Consider the following 18,767-nt stretch of genomic DNA (forward strand, 5'->3'; position numbering starts at 1 on the left):
GAGGACACGTCTCAGGTTGTCATGCGTTTGCCTGCTCTTTATGAAACCGGACTGGTCCGGATGTATAAGGACCGGCATTAAGTCCTGCAGTCTACGAGCTAAAATAGACGAGTACAGCTTGGCATCCAAATTGAGGAGCGCTATCGGGCGAAAGGACGCGCAGTCTGAATGGTCCTTCCCCGGTTTGGGGATGACAGTAATCAGGGCCTCGGCCATAGTCTCCGAGGTTCTCCCCTCGGATGCCATGGCGTTGAAGAGGGAGACCAAGTAATCACAGAGGTCCGACGCAAACGTCTTGTAAAACAAGGCAGTGTAGCCGTCAGGACCGGGGGCCCTGTGGAGTTTCAAAGCCCCGATGGCGTCCAACACCTCTTCCCTAGTGATAGGGGAGGACAGCAAGTCATTCCATTCCCTGGATACTTGAGGGAGCGGGAGACCCTCCAGGAATGCAGACTGTGCTGCCGGGGCAAGAGTGTCGCTGGAATAGAGATCCGCGTAAAAACGGCCGAAAAGAGCTGCCTTGTCCGCGTCCTTGTGCTGTATAGTACCCGCGTGGTCTCGTATGCCCCCAATATAGTCTTTCTCACGTTTATCTCGAAGTTGCCGGGCCAGGTGGCGCCCCACCTTGTTCCCCTGAGAGTAGGATATGCGTCGGAGCCGGAGGAGGGTAAACTCAGCACGATTGTTATAATGGGCCCTTAATTTCCCCCTCACCGCCGTCAGCGGCCGCAGGGTTATCCTAGAGGGGTTAGACTTGTGTGCTTCTTCAAGGTTCGCCAACTCCGCCTCTAGATCCTCCCTCTCCTTCCTCCGTAATTTATTGAGGTTTGCATTAAGAGCGAGGCAAGTGCCCCTAATCGTGGCCTTACAGGCATCCCAAGTGACATATACCGAGGTGTCGGAAGGAGGGTTAAGGGCCATAAACTCCCCCACCGCTCTCCGCAGTTCTTTACAGGACGTCTCATCACGCACCAGCGCTGCCGGGAAGTACCATTTCCTCCATCCGTCCCCCCCCACCTGCCAATGCAGTCCTAGAACCACCAGGCTATGGTCCGAGACAGATAAGGGGAAGATACTGGACATGCGGACATCCCCCCTAAGGACCTGGCTGATAAAGACATGATCTATGCGAGAGTAAGAGCGATGGACATTGGAAAAGAATGTGTAGTCCACGGTATGTGGGTGTAAGAACCGCCAGCTGTCCACCAACCCCAGATCACCTAATTGTCTTTGTGTTTCAGCAGAGAAGATCCCAGAGTCCGCCCTATGTGACCCTGAACAATCCAAGCTTCTGTCCCACACCATGTTAAAGTCTCCCAGGAGGAACAGGTGCCCCTCGACAAAGTCACCCACCTTGACCAACAAGCCCTGCAGAAAACCATTCTGTCCAGCGTTAGGGGCATAAACAACCACAAACGTGCAGAGTCGACCATACAACGAACCTTTCACCATCAACCAACGCCCCTCCTTATCAGTGCTCACTCCCAGGGGCTGAAAATGAAGGGACGCCTTGAACATGAGGGCCACCCCCCTATGCTTGGTGGATGCAGATGCTCTGTATATGAGGGGGAAATGTCTGTGTCGGAGTCTAAGTTCATCCTTCTTAGCTAAATGGGTTTCTTGGAGGGCTACCACATCGAGATGGTGGTCTGACAGGTACTTCCAAAGCTTCTGGCGTTTCTGTGGAGAATTAAGACCTTTCACATTCCATGTACCCACACTAACAGGCATACTGACGTATTAGAGTCGCGCCCTGTAGGTCTCCCAGTGCGATCTGGTCACTCCCCCGATCATGACCACTAGTAAATCTGACCATCCCCGGAACAGGCCACGCCCCAAACAACCATCTCCATTCATCCCTCTCCCCTCCCCCTCCCCACCGCACCACAGCAGCAAAGATCCCAGCGCCAAGCACATCAGGAGTGTTGTGAAACATGACAAATTGAAAGCAGTTGAGCGGAGGAAGTAATCGCAAGGGCCAGGATGCCACCCTCCCGGGGGAATCACCATCCAGCCACCCTCCCAGATCCACATTTAAGCAGCGCACAGCAAGTACAGAGTTCGCAACCTGCCCCAGTACAGCGAAGGGGCCTGAACGGAGGCACTCGCGAAAGAAGCCAAGGTCTATCTCGTCCAGGGAAGATAACACACCACATACACCGCAAACAGACGCCACCACTGTCCCACCCATCCCCCCCCGTAAACAAGAGAACAACAAAAGAGAAAAAAATACAAAAAACAGAACACTGAACCTGATGAAGTCACATAGCAGTTCCAGTGGGCCATAGTCCAAGAGGCCCCATCCGGACTGGGAGCGGGGCAGGGGTACCATCCCGGTGACCCCAGGGCCTCGCACCGGGGTGTCTTCTCCAGAAAAGTACACACGAACCCCGGCACCTTAGGCCAGTGCCCCTCCGGCACCAAACCAAACCAGCTGAAGCTCAGGCAGCCCCAGAGCTTTGTTGCGACGACGGAAGCGTGGCGGAGGCCACAGAGGCCACTGCGTTCCCCCGTTCCTGCAGGCTAGCCGTGCGATCGGGCCTCCTGCGATTCTCCGGGCCCACCCTGTGCCAGGACGAGGAACGGCGCCTCCTCCGCGGCGAAGGGCTCCGACGTCCGGAAGACGGGGTCTCCTCCTCAATCCCCAGAAGTTCCTTGGCTTCCCGGAGAGAGCGAATCTGTGCCAACCTATTCTGCCAACGGAAGATGATCCTAAAAGGGTGGCCCCAGGAGTAGGAGATATTGTGCTCCCGAAGATAGGCAGTGACGGGGCGGAACTCGCGCCTCTTCTGGAGCGTCGATGCAGCTAGGTCCTGGTAAAGCTGAGGACGATGATCTCGAAACTGCAGAGAAGGGATGTCCCGAGCCTTTCGTAGTATTCTTTCCTTGATCTGGAAGTCGTGGACACACACGAGGATATCCGGAGGGGGACCTCCGTTCCGCCTGGGCAGGCCCACTCTATGAACACGATCCATACGTATCTCCCGCAGGTCTTCCTCATCCAGGATCTGGAGGAAGAGGGCCTGTACATACTCTCGGAGATCACCCGCTTCACCATCCCATGGCACCGCCCTAATGCGAATGTTGTTCCGGCGGGAACGGTTCTCAAGGTCCTCGGCATGGGCCTGCAGATCTATATTCTGTTCCAGGAGGCGGAGCACGTCCTGCTGCAGCAAGTGAACATCATTAGCCATAGTAAGATCATGATCCTCCAGCGTGGCTACTCTGTCCCCAATACTGTCGACATCCCTCCGCACCTCGCGGAGATCCGACGTGAGCTGGGAGCGGAGCTCCGATATATCGTCCTTAATGGAGGCAAAGAGCTCCTTCATGAAGGCCTTAGTTGCTGGGGCCTCATCATCAGATCTTCCCGACGACGAACTCTGGCCCGGGGAGGCCGGGCCCTGGGAGCCCTTAGCAGTCCCCTCTCTCCCAGTTTTCCCCTTGCGAGCATTAGCGGCCATCACTGCCCCAGCGCCTCGTCCCCAGGAGGCGGAATCGCGCTCCGCAGTGGATTGGAGTTAGGGGTAGGTCAGGGAGACTCACAGGTCCAACAGTCGCTTACCCACGTGCCAATATGTAAGAAGGCTTCGTTATGGCCGCCCTTCAGACCAGCGCCCCAAAGGGGACCGCAGGGGGGGGGGCGCGTGGCTGCGCCAAGGGAGCCGGTTGTCCAGCAACGCTGTCCCGCTATACCACCGCCGCGTAGATCAATCAGCGGTAACCCCCCAGGCCACCTTGTTCCGGCCCCAGTCCTGGTCACCTTTTACGAAACGCTCACCGGAGCAGTGCCGCCTCCAGGGTCCGGTCGCCAGGCAGATGCACCCCTCCTCCAAGCGACCCCTGTCGCAATGCTGCTGACGCTGGGCAAGGAGCCGAATAGTGAGTCTCTGTAGGGGCTTCGGTCCCAGGCGCACCCTCCTCCTATCTGCCACCACCGGAGTATGTGGTCCCCCGATGCCCAGGAAGGCTGAGTCCGGCACCGCCGCTTGTACGCAGCCCCCTCCGTACCTGGGGGGCAAGTCCGCCCCTGCTGGAGCAGTGGAGCGGCCCCTGGTCAAAGATCGGGCCTCTGGAGCAGCGCCGCCCGCTTCCGGACCAGGCCACGATCCCCGGCCTCAAGTGCTCCACCGGTCGCGCCTCCACTCACGCCAACGCGGCCTCAGGCCCCGCCCCCTCCCGGGGCTCCAGGTCCGGAGCTAGGCGGCAGCCGACGATGGTCAGGGGTGTTCAATGGAGCCCTCCGGGCAGCTCGGGCACACACCTCCCGCTCCGGCCGTCGAGCCGCTCCGCGATGCCTCCCGTTGTGGACGGGCCCCCAGCCCGGAGCGCCGAGCAGACCCCAGACACCGGGCAGTGCGGCCGGCACAGGCCCGTGTCCCTCGGTTCAGGGGAGCTCGGAGGTCGTTCCAGCGTCGGATCCCACTCCGGGGGAGCCCAGGAGCAATTTGCTGGTACAGGAGGCTCCGGTGCTGCAGCTATAACAAGGCTATGCTAGGCCGGGCGCCGGAGGGGACACACAACACGTCCTACTCCGTCGCCATCTTGGCCACGCCCCCTCTGTTACCTTTTTTAAACACAGGGACCACTATAGCCTCTTTCCAGGATGACGAGATAGGGCCGGTCACCACTGCATTAAATACATTGGTCAATAATGGGGCCCACAGATTAGGACTGGTTTTAAAAAGATCTAGTAGCACTCCATCCGGGCCAGGGGCTTTCATGCTAATTCCTTTGGCAATGGCTTCCTCAACCTCAACTACTGAGAATGACGCACTTAGGTGAAAGGCCGAGGTTGGATCTTGGGGCGAATCCTCACAGGTGGCCTCAAGTAGGTGGCCTTTGGGATTACACATGGCCACATAGTGGGCTTCCCAAACATCCCCCAAAATCAGGGAATCCATCCTGCCCATCTCCCCATTGAATAATGGGCGATATATATAACTTCCCAGAAGCTTTTCGAGGTCTTCAGGGTACTCGCTCTTTCCAAATTGTCCCAGGCCAAACGCCTCAATTCTTCTTTCCTCAGCTTCACTATACTTTTATATGCCTTCCGAGCATGCTTAATTTGAGCCCTATCTCTGGGGTGTGCGTGCAATGCCAGCTTTAAGGTTTTGTGTGCTCTTGTGCATTCCACATTAAACCCCCTTATCTCCGAGGGGTCCATCACCGTAATTGACTTAGTCAAGTCTTTGGCTACATCGGAACAGATCAGTTGAAATTCCTGAATAATCTCAGCATCATAGGACTCAATATCTTAAGATCTATTCAGGTAAAATTTCAGGCAAAGACCAACATTCGGAGTGTAAAGTGTTCTCTCTCTACTAAAAGATAATATGGAGAAAAGGAAGCTTGTGGAGTCTCTAGGTTTAAATGGAAAGTAAATCTGTGCAAACGGAGTTGAAAACACAGCAAAAACTGAATCGATCATCATCTGATAGCTTTTGGAACAGAGATCTGAATGAAGCTATGAGCTTGAACTCGAGTAAGTTAAAATCTTAAAGGTTTTCACATTTATGGTCACTATACGACGAATATACTTCAGTCCTTGCATAATCAAAACAAAAATATCCCAGGACTGATTTTGCTTACACTTCCAAAAAGCTCCTTACCATTACATCCTTTTTCTTATCAATGGCAGCCAACAACACTAACTGTGTATTGAACTGCCAATCCTGAAACACCTATTACTCTTTAATTCCATACTTCTCTGTATCTGTTATGATTTCTTAAGGCGCTCATTAATCATTTATGGGTTTTATACAAATAATACTGCACATTCTCCCTCTTTATGCAAATACTACTGCACATTCTCCCTCTTTCTTTCATGGCAAAGCATCAGGATGCTTGTGGGATTGATTGCTCTATTCATGCAATAAAAATTGTACAGTGTGCTATGGTTTTGTTGCCACCGACAAATATTCTTACTTCTTTCTATTATCAGTATGGCTTAGTACAGTATGGAAGCACTGATTATGGATGACTATTCTTGGATACAAATATTGCATAAAATCCTCTCAGTGGCACATACTTGTCACCTATTCTTTCGTTTGACCACTGGTAACTTGGTAAAAACAATTTAACACTAGCTTTCATTCGAAACCTAGACTTTAATTATTTCTTCCGGATACCTTTCCCTTCATACTTCTTATCCTCTCGTTCCAGTAAGCATTTAAATGCCTTAATTTCTTTAGCTCTGACAATGTTCTCACTCCTTCCTAGACAAAGATCATTTTCATCTAGGACGTCCAGGTTGTGTTAACCAGTAATAACAAGCATTTGCAATGCAATAGGTCTCGCATTTGCGAGAGATTAAGCTATTGACATTGTAAATGACAATGCCATTTATTTATCGGTTTTTAAAACCAACACATAAATAAAACAAATGTCATTTATAATGCCAATAGCTTTAACTTTGGCAAAGGCAAGACTGTTGCATTGTAAATGCTTTTTTAATTTATAACTATGTTAGCATGTTGCCTACATGATAGACGTTCGAAGCTCCTGGCTTCTTCCAGAAGTCCTACCTTTACTTCTCTTCATATTTCGAAGCCTCGGAGTCTACGCCCGCTATGCCTTGGGATAGCCTCTCCTCTTCCAACCACCACACCCTGTTTGTTGAGGTGTGGCTCCCTGAAGTTCAGGGCAGGCGGTTTTGCTAGGGCATGGCGCCTTGGCAAACGTTTCCAGTCTCTCCAGAGTGTGTGTAGGTGTTTTTCACTAGCACGGTCGGACGACGAGAGGCTGTTCCTGAATGAGGTATCTAGGGCTGCAGTTGCGGAGCAGAAGCAAAAAGGCAGCGTGGCGTCGCAAGGTCTCCAGCATCTGGAAGAAAGGCTCCTTCTTTGGCAGCATCATGGAAGAAACAGAGATGTATCAATGACCAGCTAGTCTCTATTTCTAGGCAACACTGAGCTGGCTGACTATGTTTGGCATGTTGGGAAGAAAATGCTCCTAAATCTGAGAATGGGGGACAATGGAGCAGGTACCCCTTCCAGTATGAATCTTCTTCCATTTCGCACAAACACAGTAGGAGTTCAAGGGAAGAACTCTATTTTGGTTGTTCACGTGTAAAATTGCAGACGGTGATTAAAGAGGCTGTGAAAGAGGATATCAAGAAGGACAGAAGGAGCTGCCAGATTATGAAATACCATCTACATCTGGCTTGACACTGCACAAGTCTATGAGACGTTAAGGGACTGAATAGAACGAGAAACAAGCATTGGCATAGCCAATAGGTCTCGCTTGTGGGACCTTATAAGTATTTTGTTTTGCAGCACAATATCCTTGTAACTAAATACTTATAAGGTCCCCAAGCGAGACCTGTTGGCTATGCCAATGCTTGTTTTATATTGACCCCTGTGATCTCAATGCTTCCGCCGTGTTTATGCCCAACTGGCCTTTCTATTGCCGTAGTCACCTCTTTAGTCCTCCGCGCGCGTAACCACGACGGCTCTTTTCATAACAGGGACAATAGTAAAGGAACGTAACCAAAACAAAACACGTAAACAATTTTTATGTTTAGAGCCACTTTCAAATAGTTTGACTACTCCAAAACGCCTAATCAGTTTATGTCATTTATTGACGGATTAAAAAGACATGTATAAAAAAAAGTATGTTTATCAGACATTTAATGAACATTTTCACATTCCCGTTTTTAATTGCGAAAAGAATCGTTTTAAGGTATACACCCTTCTCATTGTTTTTTACTTAGATGTAAAACTCCATGTAAAACACAAACTAAGCGAGTAATTAAATGTGGACGGAGGATAAGCCTTAGTGTGGAAAATATGTCTGCCATCTTTGAAATATCACACTTCCAGTGGATGACAGATCATATTACTTCAAGTCCACAGAAGTCTACGTTGTCGACGGAAAATAAACGAGTGTCTTAAAAAAACAGATTGCGAATTATACTTTGTCACGATGTAAACACAATGTTCAAAGACTAAACTAGCTACAATTACGATATATTTCAAAATAATATAAAACTGGGACACACAAAAAAACTGTGATGAAGCAGGAGGGGAAGCATGTTAACTTTTCACCCTTCTCTGCAGCTAATGAATAAAATGCCTCGGAAAGGGCTCGGGGGTCACTGTTAATATTCTGCACCTGGAAAAAAGCTGAGAATGTGGTTTTCAGCATTTTTACGTGGTGCAACTGCTCATCTCGGCGTGTCAGGGATAAGCTGGACGGGTTTCTGTTTCCAAAGGAAAATGCCTCGCAGTACTGACGGGGAGTATTGTTAAGCAGGCAGCGGGGAGCAGAACTGCTCACCTGGGGGTTCAGCAAACAGAAGTACGAGCGCATTTTTATAGACGTGGTGCAACTGCTCATCTCGGCGTGTCAGGGATAAGCTGGACGGGTTTCTGTTTCCCAAGGAAAATGCCTCGCAGTACTGACGGGGAGTATTGTTAAGCAGGCAGCGGGGAGCAGAACTGCTCACCTGGGGGTTCAGCAAACAGAAGTACGAGCGCAATTTTATAGATTAAAAAAATTATTGTTTTTCATGTGCTGTACTAGCGCAATTTAAAAAGAATCAACTTTGGCAGAGGCAAAGGTGGTGGGAGAGTGATGGTGAAGAAAGAGAAAACTGGGTGAGCTGAAGCAGACGTGACACCGAGCTGCCAGCTGGCTTACCGACTGCTGAGGCAGAAAACAGACATGCGATGTTTGCAAACAGCAAGGACAATACCGTCAAAGGCTCTCTGTGAGGTATTTGCAAGCTATGGAAGCAAATGGTGGGGGCCTGAAGGAGGAGGGGGTGCGAGGGATGGGGGAAGCTGGCTGGGGAGAGAATGCAGAGCGCACGCTGGGCGAAGCCCTTTGATGTGCTGTGAGCGGCCGGGAATGAATGATTAGGGGAGGAGAAGCGGGAAAGTGAAATAATTAGGGGAGGAGAAGCCCTGGCCGTGAATGCGCGTGCATGTTGCTCACGTGGTTCACATGAACGGCAAGAAAACGCCATGAAAATGCCAGCAAAAAGCTGGTGGTTTCATGATGTTTTCGCCGCTTGAATTCTCGCTCCGCTCGATGCGCATGCGCGCATCGATAGGTCGCGAGACCTAAAAATGGCGGTATCAAACTTTAGGAGCAAGATATACCCCGTGGATTGTGACGAACTGTGTTTGACTAACGAGGCTCAGCAGATGCTCTGTTACCTAACCGGAGGGGTGGAGAACAGGGTTATGTGTCTATGGGGCTGTATATGTTGTGGCACTAAACGATTCAGCGGGCTGCAGGGTTGATTACACATTGAAAAAATCCCCGCCGGGCCGCCGCGCTGCCTGCGACGACCCGGAAGCGGTTGGGAAGCCGGCCAATCACAGCGCGGCCCCAACCGGAAGTCCCGCCCCATCGCGGCGAGAGGGAGAGAGAGCTGCCCGAGGAGCCACGAAGGCTCCGCATTGAGTCCCGGTCCCGAGATGGGGGACCGGGTGAAGAGCGGGCGGGCGCATGGGGAAGGCGGGGCTCTCATGTGGTGAGAGACCCCCGCAAAGCGCTACCGCCGCCCGAGATGCAGATCCGCCGCCGAGCACCGCCAGAACAGGTGAGTGTGTTGAGTGAGAGGAGGGGTGAGTGGGGGTGGGGTGTACGCGTGTGTGTGTCTCTGTTTGAGTGTGTTTGTGCGTGCGTCTGTCTGTCTGTGTGCGCGTGTGTATGTTTAAGGGGGGGTGCGTGTGTGTATATGCAGTGTGTGTATGGCTTTCTTTGTGCGCATGCGTGAGTGACGACGTGCGCGCTCACGAGGTCGAATCTCGGCCTGCAAATGCGCGTGGCACTTTGCTGTCCTCATTCCCCGAAAAGTAACAACATAAGTTGTCTCGCATAGACAGCAAAAGCTTCGCTTTTGCTTACGTCTAGCGAGACCTAAAAAAGGGTAAGTACAACTCTTGCATGATAAGGCTGGGGGAAGAAAGCATATACAAATTATAGATCTAAAAAAAAAAATGTTCAACAGTTGCTACCATGCAGTGTCTCTACCTGATGCAGGCAGCAAACAACATTTTGTACTCCGCTTTTCTCCTGTTCACTTTGTGCTGTCACAATCCATGTGCATAATCCAGTGTGTACTCTAAAAACATTAAATGTCGTTATCACAATATCACTGTATTTGTGGAGCTTCACTGTATGTAGTACTGTTGGCGAAGAACACAGGCTTGAATAAAAAAAAACTGCCACTAACCTGAAAATTTGTACGCACAGTCACAATCATTTTTAGCCACGGAGGAAATTTTGAAATAATTTTGGTGATGAAAGAAGCGACTGTATCACCATAATCTGGTTTGTGGAATTCTGCTTCATTTAAGCCATCTACCAGAATGATATATTCTTCATCCGGAATTTTATGTTCTAAATGGAAAAGAGGCAGATGAGAGCATTTTCAACATACTTCCCCAACTGCTAAGTTAGTGTATTTATTAAAAGGAAAAAAACTCACGTAAATCAACAATATTTTTGTACAATTCAAGGGCTATGAAATTCAATACAGAAAAGGGTAGTACTTGCAATGACAAACTGAAAAAGCAATCTACTGGGTTTACAAATACAGGCTCAATTGTAGGTTTTAAATCAAATAGAGGATTCGGCCTAGTGTTTTGGAAGTGTTTAACTTCTTGATTTTTGATTAATACATTTGCATATCATGGTGCTTAATAAATCCAAGAGTATATTTATCGAATACCCTGGGTTCCAAGGTTCAGAATGACACACTGGATCTCCGGAGTCAAAATACAAGAACTAGTACAGCATTTCCCCCCAATATATTGAATCTCACTTTATCACATACCCCAAAAACGCTACTTGTATTTGTTCCACTCTTGAATACTGCAAAATTATATTTACTCTCCAGTTTACATGCTATTTCTATACTTAATTGTATCGAACTCCAGCTAACAAAATGTTGCTAAACTCTACCATGCTGTCAATTCGAAACTAATTAGCCTGTCATTTATTTCTGCATAAAAAATAAAAGCAGCAAGTGACATAAAATGTAATTACTGCTCATATGTCTAATATCTTTTTAAACTTAATTCTAAATCTGTAAATCCTATTTACAATGAAACAACAAATGTATCCTGTTCACCAAACTTGTAAGTAACACTCTAAGTACAAATCTGAAACCTTAGATTGGGGTGAGGTGGCAAATTTATTCAACACTCAAAGTGACATTGGTGTGTACAAAATCCATGCTTGTCCCACTCTGAGCTTTCAGTGCCAAAACTAATGGCTTCATCTGGAGTTCGACAACAACGTATCAGACTTTGCCGACCCCTCGACAGCCACAGCCTTGGACTTAAAAACGTTTATGGGGATAAGCCACTTGCTGAGTCCAACCAGCGCTCGATTGTGAGGGGACTGAAATCATGCATAGGACTGAAATAATACATAGGTATCAATCAACTGCAAAGCGTAACGTTTGATTGCTGCTTTACTTTTTTGTTAGTGCTTTTTGTCATAAGACTTTAAAAATGTACATCTCTGGTTCCTCTTATGTGATTTTCATGATCTTGGAGTCTTTTTATTCAATAATCATTTCTCTCCTGCTCTAAACTGTTTCAGGATTTTATTGACTTGTTTTCTGACTTTTACAACTGTTGGTGCTACGTGAACTAACCTGCATTTCTCTAGGGAACTCCCTGCTGCGTGTGCTACTGCTCTAAGGTTTTGACAAAACCTAATCAGAGTGAATTTATTACGCTGGCAGGGGTACACCGTGCCAAATTTATAAACCCAAGCCTCACACCTCTGATTTGTCCTTCATACCAGGTTAAGGACATCAGTGTGCAGCTCTCGCTACTGTGGAGATTGGTTCCACAACTCTGAACTGACCACAGGCAGAAGCTGATGAGAGCTCTTAAAGAAACTCACTGACAGATTCCAAACGCTTCCAAACCAATAGGACAGAGTGTGTCTGAAACTCACCAGCAGGACCATGTAATACCAACCGTGAAAGCACTCTACTCTCTCCCGGCAAATGCAGATAATAAAAGGATTTCTAAAAATAGGTTACCATAAATCAATTCATTCCTCATGCTTCTTTTCTCCTCCTGCAGACTTTACAGAGTGATTTCCCTGTTCATTTTAATACAATTTTTGATGCAGACCATGGACCATTTTAGAAGTTTTTGTTTAGGCATTTTCTAATGTCGTCTTATACATCCCAATCTATGTTCTCCAGAACTGCATGCATTCCGCCTGTTCAGCTGCCAATAACGAGTAGCATATAGCTAAAATATTCTCTTTTTCGATAGTTAAACTCTCCCTTTGTACTCAAACACTTGTATGATTCATCTCACTTCCTTGTTAAAATATACATAACACACACAGATGTATGTGGAGATATATATATATTATACAAGCAAGATTAGCCTCCTCTCGACACACAGTTTGTTAGCCATACATGTATAATTAATTCCGCATTATCTAGTGATAAAGATTGCATATGAAAATATTTCTATATGCCTAGTGTTTGTTTATCAACTTGCATGCAAAGTTCTTGACTTTCAACAATACACAGTTCCAAGCAATTGCTGGACAAACTCATCAAAAGCAATTCTGTTGTGTAGAGGACATTTACTGTCCGTCCATTAATTCTCCAAGTTGTTTGTCGTTTTCCAGGTTTCTGTGCTCTCCTACACATACTCAGAAATAGTCCAAGTTTAGTTAATGGAATAAAGGTGAAAAACACTACTGGTAAAGGTTAGAGTTAGATCAAGAAAGACAAATATCTATTTAAATGTCTTCTTTGCACAGCCTCAAAGAATTTGGTGACCCAACAGACCGTGAAAAGAAAAAAATAATAATCATACCTTCCTCCTCTTTTACACTCCCCCCTTCTGAGTCAATTGTGATCAACAAGTATAGCATATTGAAATACAGACAAAAAAAATGGTTTTGACCTTGGCTTAATGAAGGTCAGAGTCTTTTTGCATACCTTGTCGCAAGTTCACCAATGGTTCCAATATCCCTCTTCTGAAAGCTGCCACAGGATCCTGGACACATGACCTGAGGCTAAGCATGCTCTGCACATGAGTTTCCTTTATTAAAAGATCCCTATAAGCTGTTAAATGATGAGATCGGCAAAGTAAGGCAGCGATACTGTGCACAAACTCCGGCACAAGACATGTGTATGTGTTGTCAGCTTGGCAATAGTGGTAGGCAACAACCTAAAACAAGAAAATAATTTATTACTTCAATATGACGCCTTCGTTTACCTAACTGAACATATGAGTATTTTCTGTAAATATTTAACGGACGAGCGAATGCTGGGGTATGTAAAATTGTGCTCTAGTCCTTAGTTTGTGCCAGACAACAGATTCCAGATACCTACACAGGCAAGATGCTTTATGTATGAATTTTAGAGACGTTATTGTCCCTAGTGCATTCTTTTAATATGGCATTCCAACCTCAGTGCTTAACACTACTGAAAAGTTTAAATACAAATATGACACATAGTACTCAGAATGTAGCTGAGAAATGGAAATTTAAAGCTAGAGTACATGTAATAGACTGTATATACGTTAAGTGCACAGAGCTAAAACATTTCCTATGTTATGTATCATAGGCTACAATATAAAAAGATACTGTGTTACGACCAAAAAAAATAATAGAGCCCATTTAGGGTAGAGGCTTTTCAGATACATTTTACCAACTGCTCAACTGCAGTAAAAAGGTATTCTCAAACTTTATTAGGCATAGGTACAACACAGGCAGCAGGAGGGCTAGATACACAAGGAACACGTACATAGCAATAGAAGACACACGCCTGGGTACACACACTAAAGTGAGCAGTTGCTACATCTCGTACTGCTCGTAGTGTCCGACTCCTGGCAACATGGTTGTAGGGTTAATTTGAGCAGAGAAGCCACAGGTTGACACAGTCAACGACTCACACAGAGTCACTAAGGGCACCCAGCACAAGGAATTATAATGAGCAAGAAAACACAGCAAGCACGGGTGAGGATGGTAGAAAGTACAGGTTGGGAGCAAGAAACGGAGAATACAAGAGGGCATGGAAATGCAAGGGGTTGAAATGGCAGAGACAATCAGGGTCTGGGAGCCAGGGAGGCGAATGGGTGGTATGCAGATCTAGGCCAGGGAGACACAGGAGAAGGGGAAACAGAAATGAAGGCGCAGAAGCAGGGAAGAACACAGAGCAGAGAGTATAGGGGAAAAATGAGCTGGGGAAGTTTGGGTGCTCAAGAGGGGGAACACGTAACCACGGCGGAGAGCGGACACGGGGGTTTCAGCCGTGCTGGGAGCTTCAGGGGGCAAAGAGAGCATAAAAAGGCAAAGGAGAAACATTCTTTATTGCTGCGTTAGCACATTATTCAGAAAGTGCCCTACAGGTACCTGATGCCGTTGAGATAATTAAAAATTCTATCACACATTATAAATTGATGGTATGGTAATCAGTGGATAACCCACCTGCAACAGAAAGCAGTAAGTAATGTACAAGTCAAGGATTCAAAATCCCTATTCAAAATACCTATAAGCCGACAAAGGAGTTTTCATCCTTCAGAGGCCGATAAAACATGGACCACTGAGTTAGGGACAGTAAGACTGGCCATTAACAACACCACATAACTGCAAGATTTTCTTAGTAGGTGAAAAATAAAACAAGATGTTTCAAGGTGGCATAATGATCATTTGAAAGGTGTTAACACTGTTCTTGTCCATTTAATTCTGAGTCATGTGTGGTTTCACCTGCCACAACCTACTAATATTTTCGTTTTAAAGTTTAAGTAAAAAGTCAAATGCCAACCACTAAATTCAGGATCTTCCTCACTACTACTTAAACCTCTGCTGAACGCTAGTTATTAGGGGCATACGGCTACGGAAACCTTACAAAATATCAGTATTACATCTAAAGACAGACAGGTGTAATTTGTGATTCACATGCTTCGGGGTTGGGGAAGACGCTACACTGTGAAGTAATGCTACTTGTACGGGCCCCCATTCCACAAACTATTGCATCTCTCACTAGAATGGTCCTAGTGGCCTGGCGCTCCGCCCTGCGTAACATGGGATAAGAAACTTACCCAACACACACCTCTGTGGCACGGCACGTGCCTGCGCGAGACAGCGTCCCTTGGGGGCTTTCGGGATGTTTGGGTGGGTGATCATGTCAGGGCCTTCCCTGTTCTGCAACAGCACCACTCCCTACATACCGCCCAATTTTTCAGATACCTCAAACTCCGCCAAGCCCTCTCTGCACACATCACTCCAGGCACCTCACTCCCTGAGTTTAGCCCACTAGAGACTCAGGTTATGATGGGAGACTTGGGCAGGGGAGGGGTGTCCCGGATATACCGCTCCCTCGTGAACAATGGCCCTACCACCTTAGATTCGATACGTGCCTGTTGGGAGGTCTGGGTGGGTCCCCTGGAGGAGGCGGACTGGCGCGATGCCCTTATGGCACCTAAAACCGTGATGACTTCCTCGAAACTGCGCCTCATCCAACTTTATTAACTCCATATGGCTTATCCTCACTCCTGCGCGCCTACACAGGGCGGGACTGCGCCCCTCCCCAGAATGCACACGCTGCAGTCATGCCCCGGCCGATTTCTATCACATGGTATGGTTATGCCCTGCCCTTGCTCCATTTTGGTCGGGTGTTGAGTTGGACCTTACGCAGGTTCTGGGGTGGCAGGTCCCTCGCGATCCCATACGCCTTCTTCTGGGAGTTTTTGATGGCTTAGATGGCTCTAGAGCCGATAAGCGTTTTTTTGGGCACGGCGGTGACATCGCAGTGACCTGGGCCCAAACCAAACCACCTACCGTAAGAAAGTGGCAACTGAGTGTGGATTGGTGCGTGTCATAAGAAGAACCCCTCTTCGAGGGCAGGGGATGTCCCGAGAAATTTCTGAAAATCCTATATCACTACACTGGTTTTTAAACGACAAGTAACGGTTGAGCTGTTCTTTAAATCCAATCAAACCAGTGTACCAGACGTGCATCAAATTAAATTACGATAGAGGGTATTTTTGAGACAGATCAACAACCAGAGTCTTATCTGAATTGTTTGAAGGGAAAGTTGTGTTTGGAAAACACAACAGTTTTGGGACAAATGTCTCCTAGTGGCTGATTTAACCATCATACGAAATAGAGCATACTCCTTTATCTCACTTAACCAAAATGTTATGACCCAAGACAAATTAAGTACTTTGTCTACTATGCCTCAGATACCCAAGCTGCAAAAACTTTAAAGCTTAAAACAGGATGGGCTCCAGTAGTTATATTCTTCACATTGAAGGATTTATTAAGGAATGTTGGTACCTTTTGACAAGTGTTGTGTACACAATCCTGCTCCATGATGACAAATACAAAATGGTAAGCACGACACAATGTCATCAGAACATGCATGCACTGAAGTAAATCCACTGGCTTCCAGTTATTGAACAATACATTTTTACAAGGTGCTTCATGGTCACTCACCCAACTTCCTTGCCAAATTATTTGGCCCATACGTATCAATCAGACTTATAAGACCTGGTAATTTGAATCTACTAACTACTCGACTGACTTGATGCAAGAAATTTGGGAGTAGATTCTTCCGTATTCTGAGGTCTTCTGTGTACAAGTATCATTCACCGCAACCTAGATTGGAAAATGGCCACCTTAAATATAGGATATACTTAAAGACCAACCTCTTCACCAGTGAGTGTGGTTAGTTCAGTCATTTAAAAAAAGGTATGAACTTCCTTTTCAGTCACATGCTGAAAACTGGTTTCAGCATCTCTATAGAGCTTACAGGATTCTTCCTTTTCGAGGCTTTGTCACCATTGGGTATCACCAGCAGACTCCCTTCTCTGGATGATGGACACTAGGTTCGGCCCATGTAATACCTAAGTATCTTCATCTTAAAGCACTCTGAGGTCACTATAGGGTATAATGTAGCGTTTTTCAAAAACAAAATTAAATATATGGTGCTACAGTATCAATCTACGTAAATTGAGTCTTCTGTTATATTGTGTACTATCATTATTACAGCTTTCTGACATTTACTGGTTTAAACAATAATGATATCAAGGGGACAACAGCATGTTTTGTGCCACATATACACAAACACAACTATTTTAATATTTACAGCACTCTTTACATTGACATGCACAGCATTAGAACTCACAGTAGGCAAAACTATATGTGCAGTCTTTGATTCTCAGACTGAGCGAGGCGAGACACCGACCCTTGTGAGCAGCAAAATAAACTCATGGCGGCTTTACCGTAATACCACTGCCATAGATGGGTTTGATAGAACACATTACCCACTCTGAAGAAAATGTGAGTAGGGCAAATAAAAACAATAAAACCCAAAGCCTCTACTCCAATGTCACTTCCCGGAAGTCACACAATTTCAGCTTTAATTGTAAAGATATATAGAGATACATGGGTCTATGTTTTGGTGTTAATGGGTCCTTGGTACGGGATCAGAAGGTGTAAGAGAAACGAAAAAGTTAGGACTACCGATCAAGGAACAGTGCAAGTGGCGGTCATCAGAGGCCTTAAAAGGGAATAAGCCAAGGCTTTCAAGAGCTGCACATACCTTGGTTGTCAAACCTGGCAAGTAGGACAAACAGATAAAAAGGGATGGATAGGCTTGTTGTGTTCAAATTAACAATACCTCCATGAGTTCACAATTGAGTCAATAAGAAAGTCGATACGCAGAGAATAATGTACATAAATCAATACCATGAATAAAGATCACAGTATCTATTGGCATCAAATATTCAGTAGCTTTATATTCCATGTCTAAGTGCTTCCTGCTGATAAAAATGCATTGTTATTGATTAAAATCATCACACAGATGTAAACAATGAATCATATCAAATGCACTGCGGGTTTCACATCCATTACTAAGAATGTAAACCATACTCCACTGCATCAAATACTGAATACATTCACCAGTTAGGAAACATTTTGAAATGCAGAATCATTCACACCACCAGCTCAAGACTGCTCTAACATGAGAATAAATACCCTACAAGGAAAGGAAATAGACCATAACACTGAACTTTAGAACCATCGAATCAGATGGTTCATCCCAGATAGGATTGTTTTTTTCGGAGATGTCACATCACCTGGCAAAAACAACGGGAAGGGTACATTTATGTATCTCAAACTGTTGTTGTCTAGGCCTTTTTCCGCATTCTAAAAAAAAATAAAAGCAGGATCCATGTTTACAGATTTAGCCTTTTGTTTTGTCTTGGAAGCTGCTTGAATTCCCCCCATGCACGTCAGTAGCAACAAGCAGTGATCAAATGGGCTCAATGCGAGGGCATGGTTCTCCACAGAGAAGAAATAAGCATTGGCAAAGCTATTGGCTATACCAATATGTTTTAGCAATTTTGTACACCATTGTGGCTGCAGTTCAGTATAGCAAAAGTTAGAGACAGTGTAGAACTGAGTGGAGCTGAGGGAAGTGGAGTGTAATGGGAGTGGCGTAGAGTGTTGTGGAGAGAGTAGAGGAGCGAGGAGAGTGCCGTACAGTCGAAGAATAGAGAGTGGAGTTGATTGGAGTAGTGTTGTGGAGTTGAGTTTAATGGAGGAGAGCGTCAAAGAGTGGAGTATCAGAGTGGCGTGTCAGAGTAGAGTACAGTGGCCTAGAGTGAAGTGGCGTACTATACAGTGAGGCAGAGTAGATTGGTATAGAGTGAAGTGTCGTAGTGTGCATTGGTTTTGACTAAAGGGGGTAGAGTGCAGTGACATAGGGCCAGATGTAAGAAGCCGTTTGCGATTCGCAAACGCCGGAATTCCGGCAT

General features: G+C 46.5%; 1 protein-coding gene across 2 annotated transcripts in view; it reads right to left on the reverse strand.

Annotated features, from left to right (window-relative positions):
• The window catches only part of TANC1 (tetratricopeptide repeat, ankyrin repeat and coiled-coil containing 1), a 770,747-nt gene that overhangs the window by 237,376 nt on the left and 514,604 nt on the right, over nt 1-18,767 (reverse strand). For both annotated transcript variants that reach the window (XM_078681701.1, XM_078681700.1), the window contains exons 11-12: nt 12,941-13,172; nt 10,190-10,356 (exon numbers count right to left, since the gene is read on the reverse strand). In XM_078681701.1, coding sequence (XP_078537827.1) covers nt 10,190-10,356; nt 12,941-13,172 — 399 coding nt within the window. The remainder of the gene's footprint in view (nt 1-10,189; nt 10,357-12,940; nt 13,173-18,767) is intronic.

This window comes from Lissotriton helveticus, chromosome 3_1, assembly GCF_964261635.1.
Source record: "Lissotriton helveticus chromosome 3_1, aLisHel1.1, whole genome shotgun sequence".
Classification (NCBI taxonomy): Eukaryota; Metazoa; Chordata; class Amphibia; order Caudata; family Salamandridae; genus Lissotriton; species Lissotriton helveticus.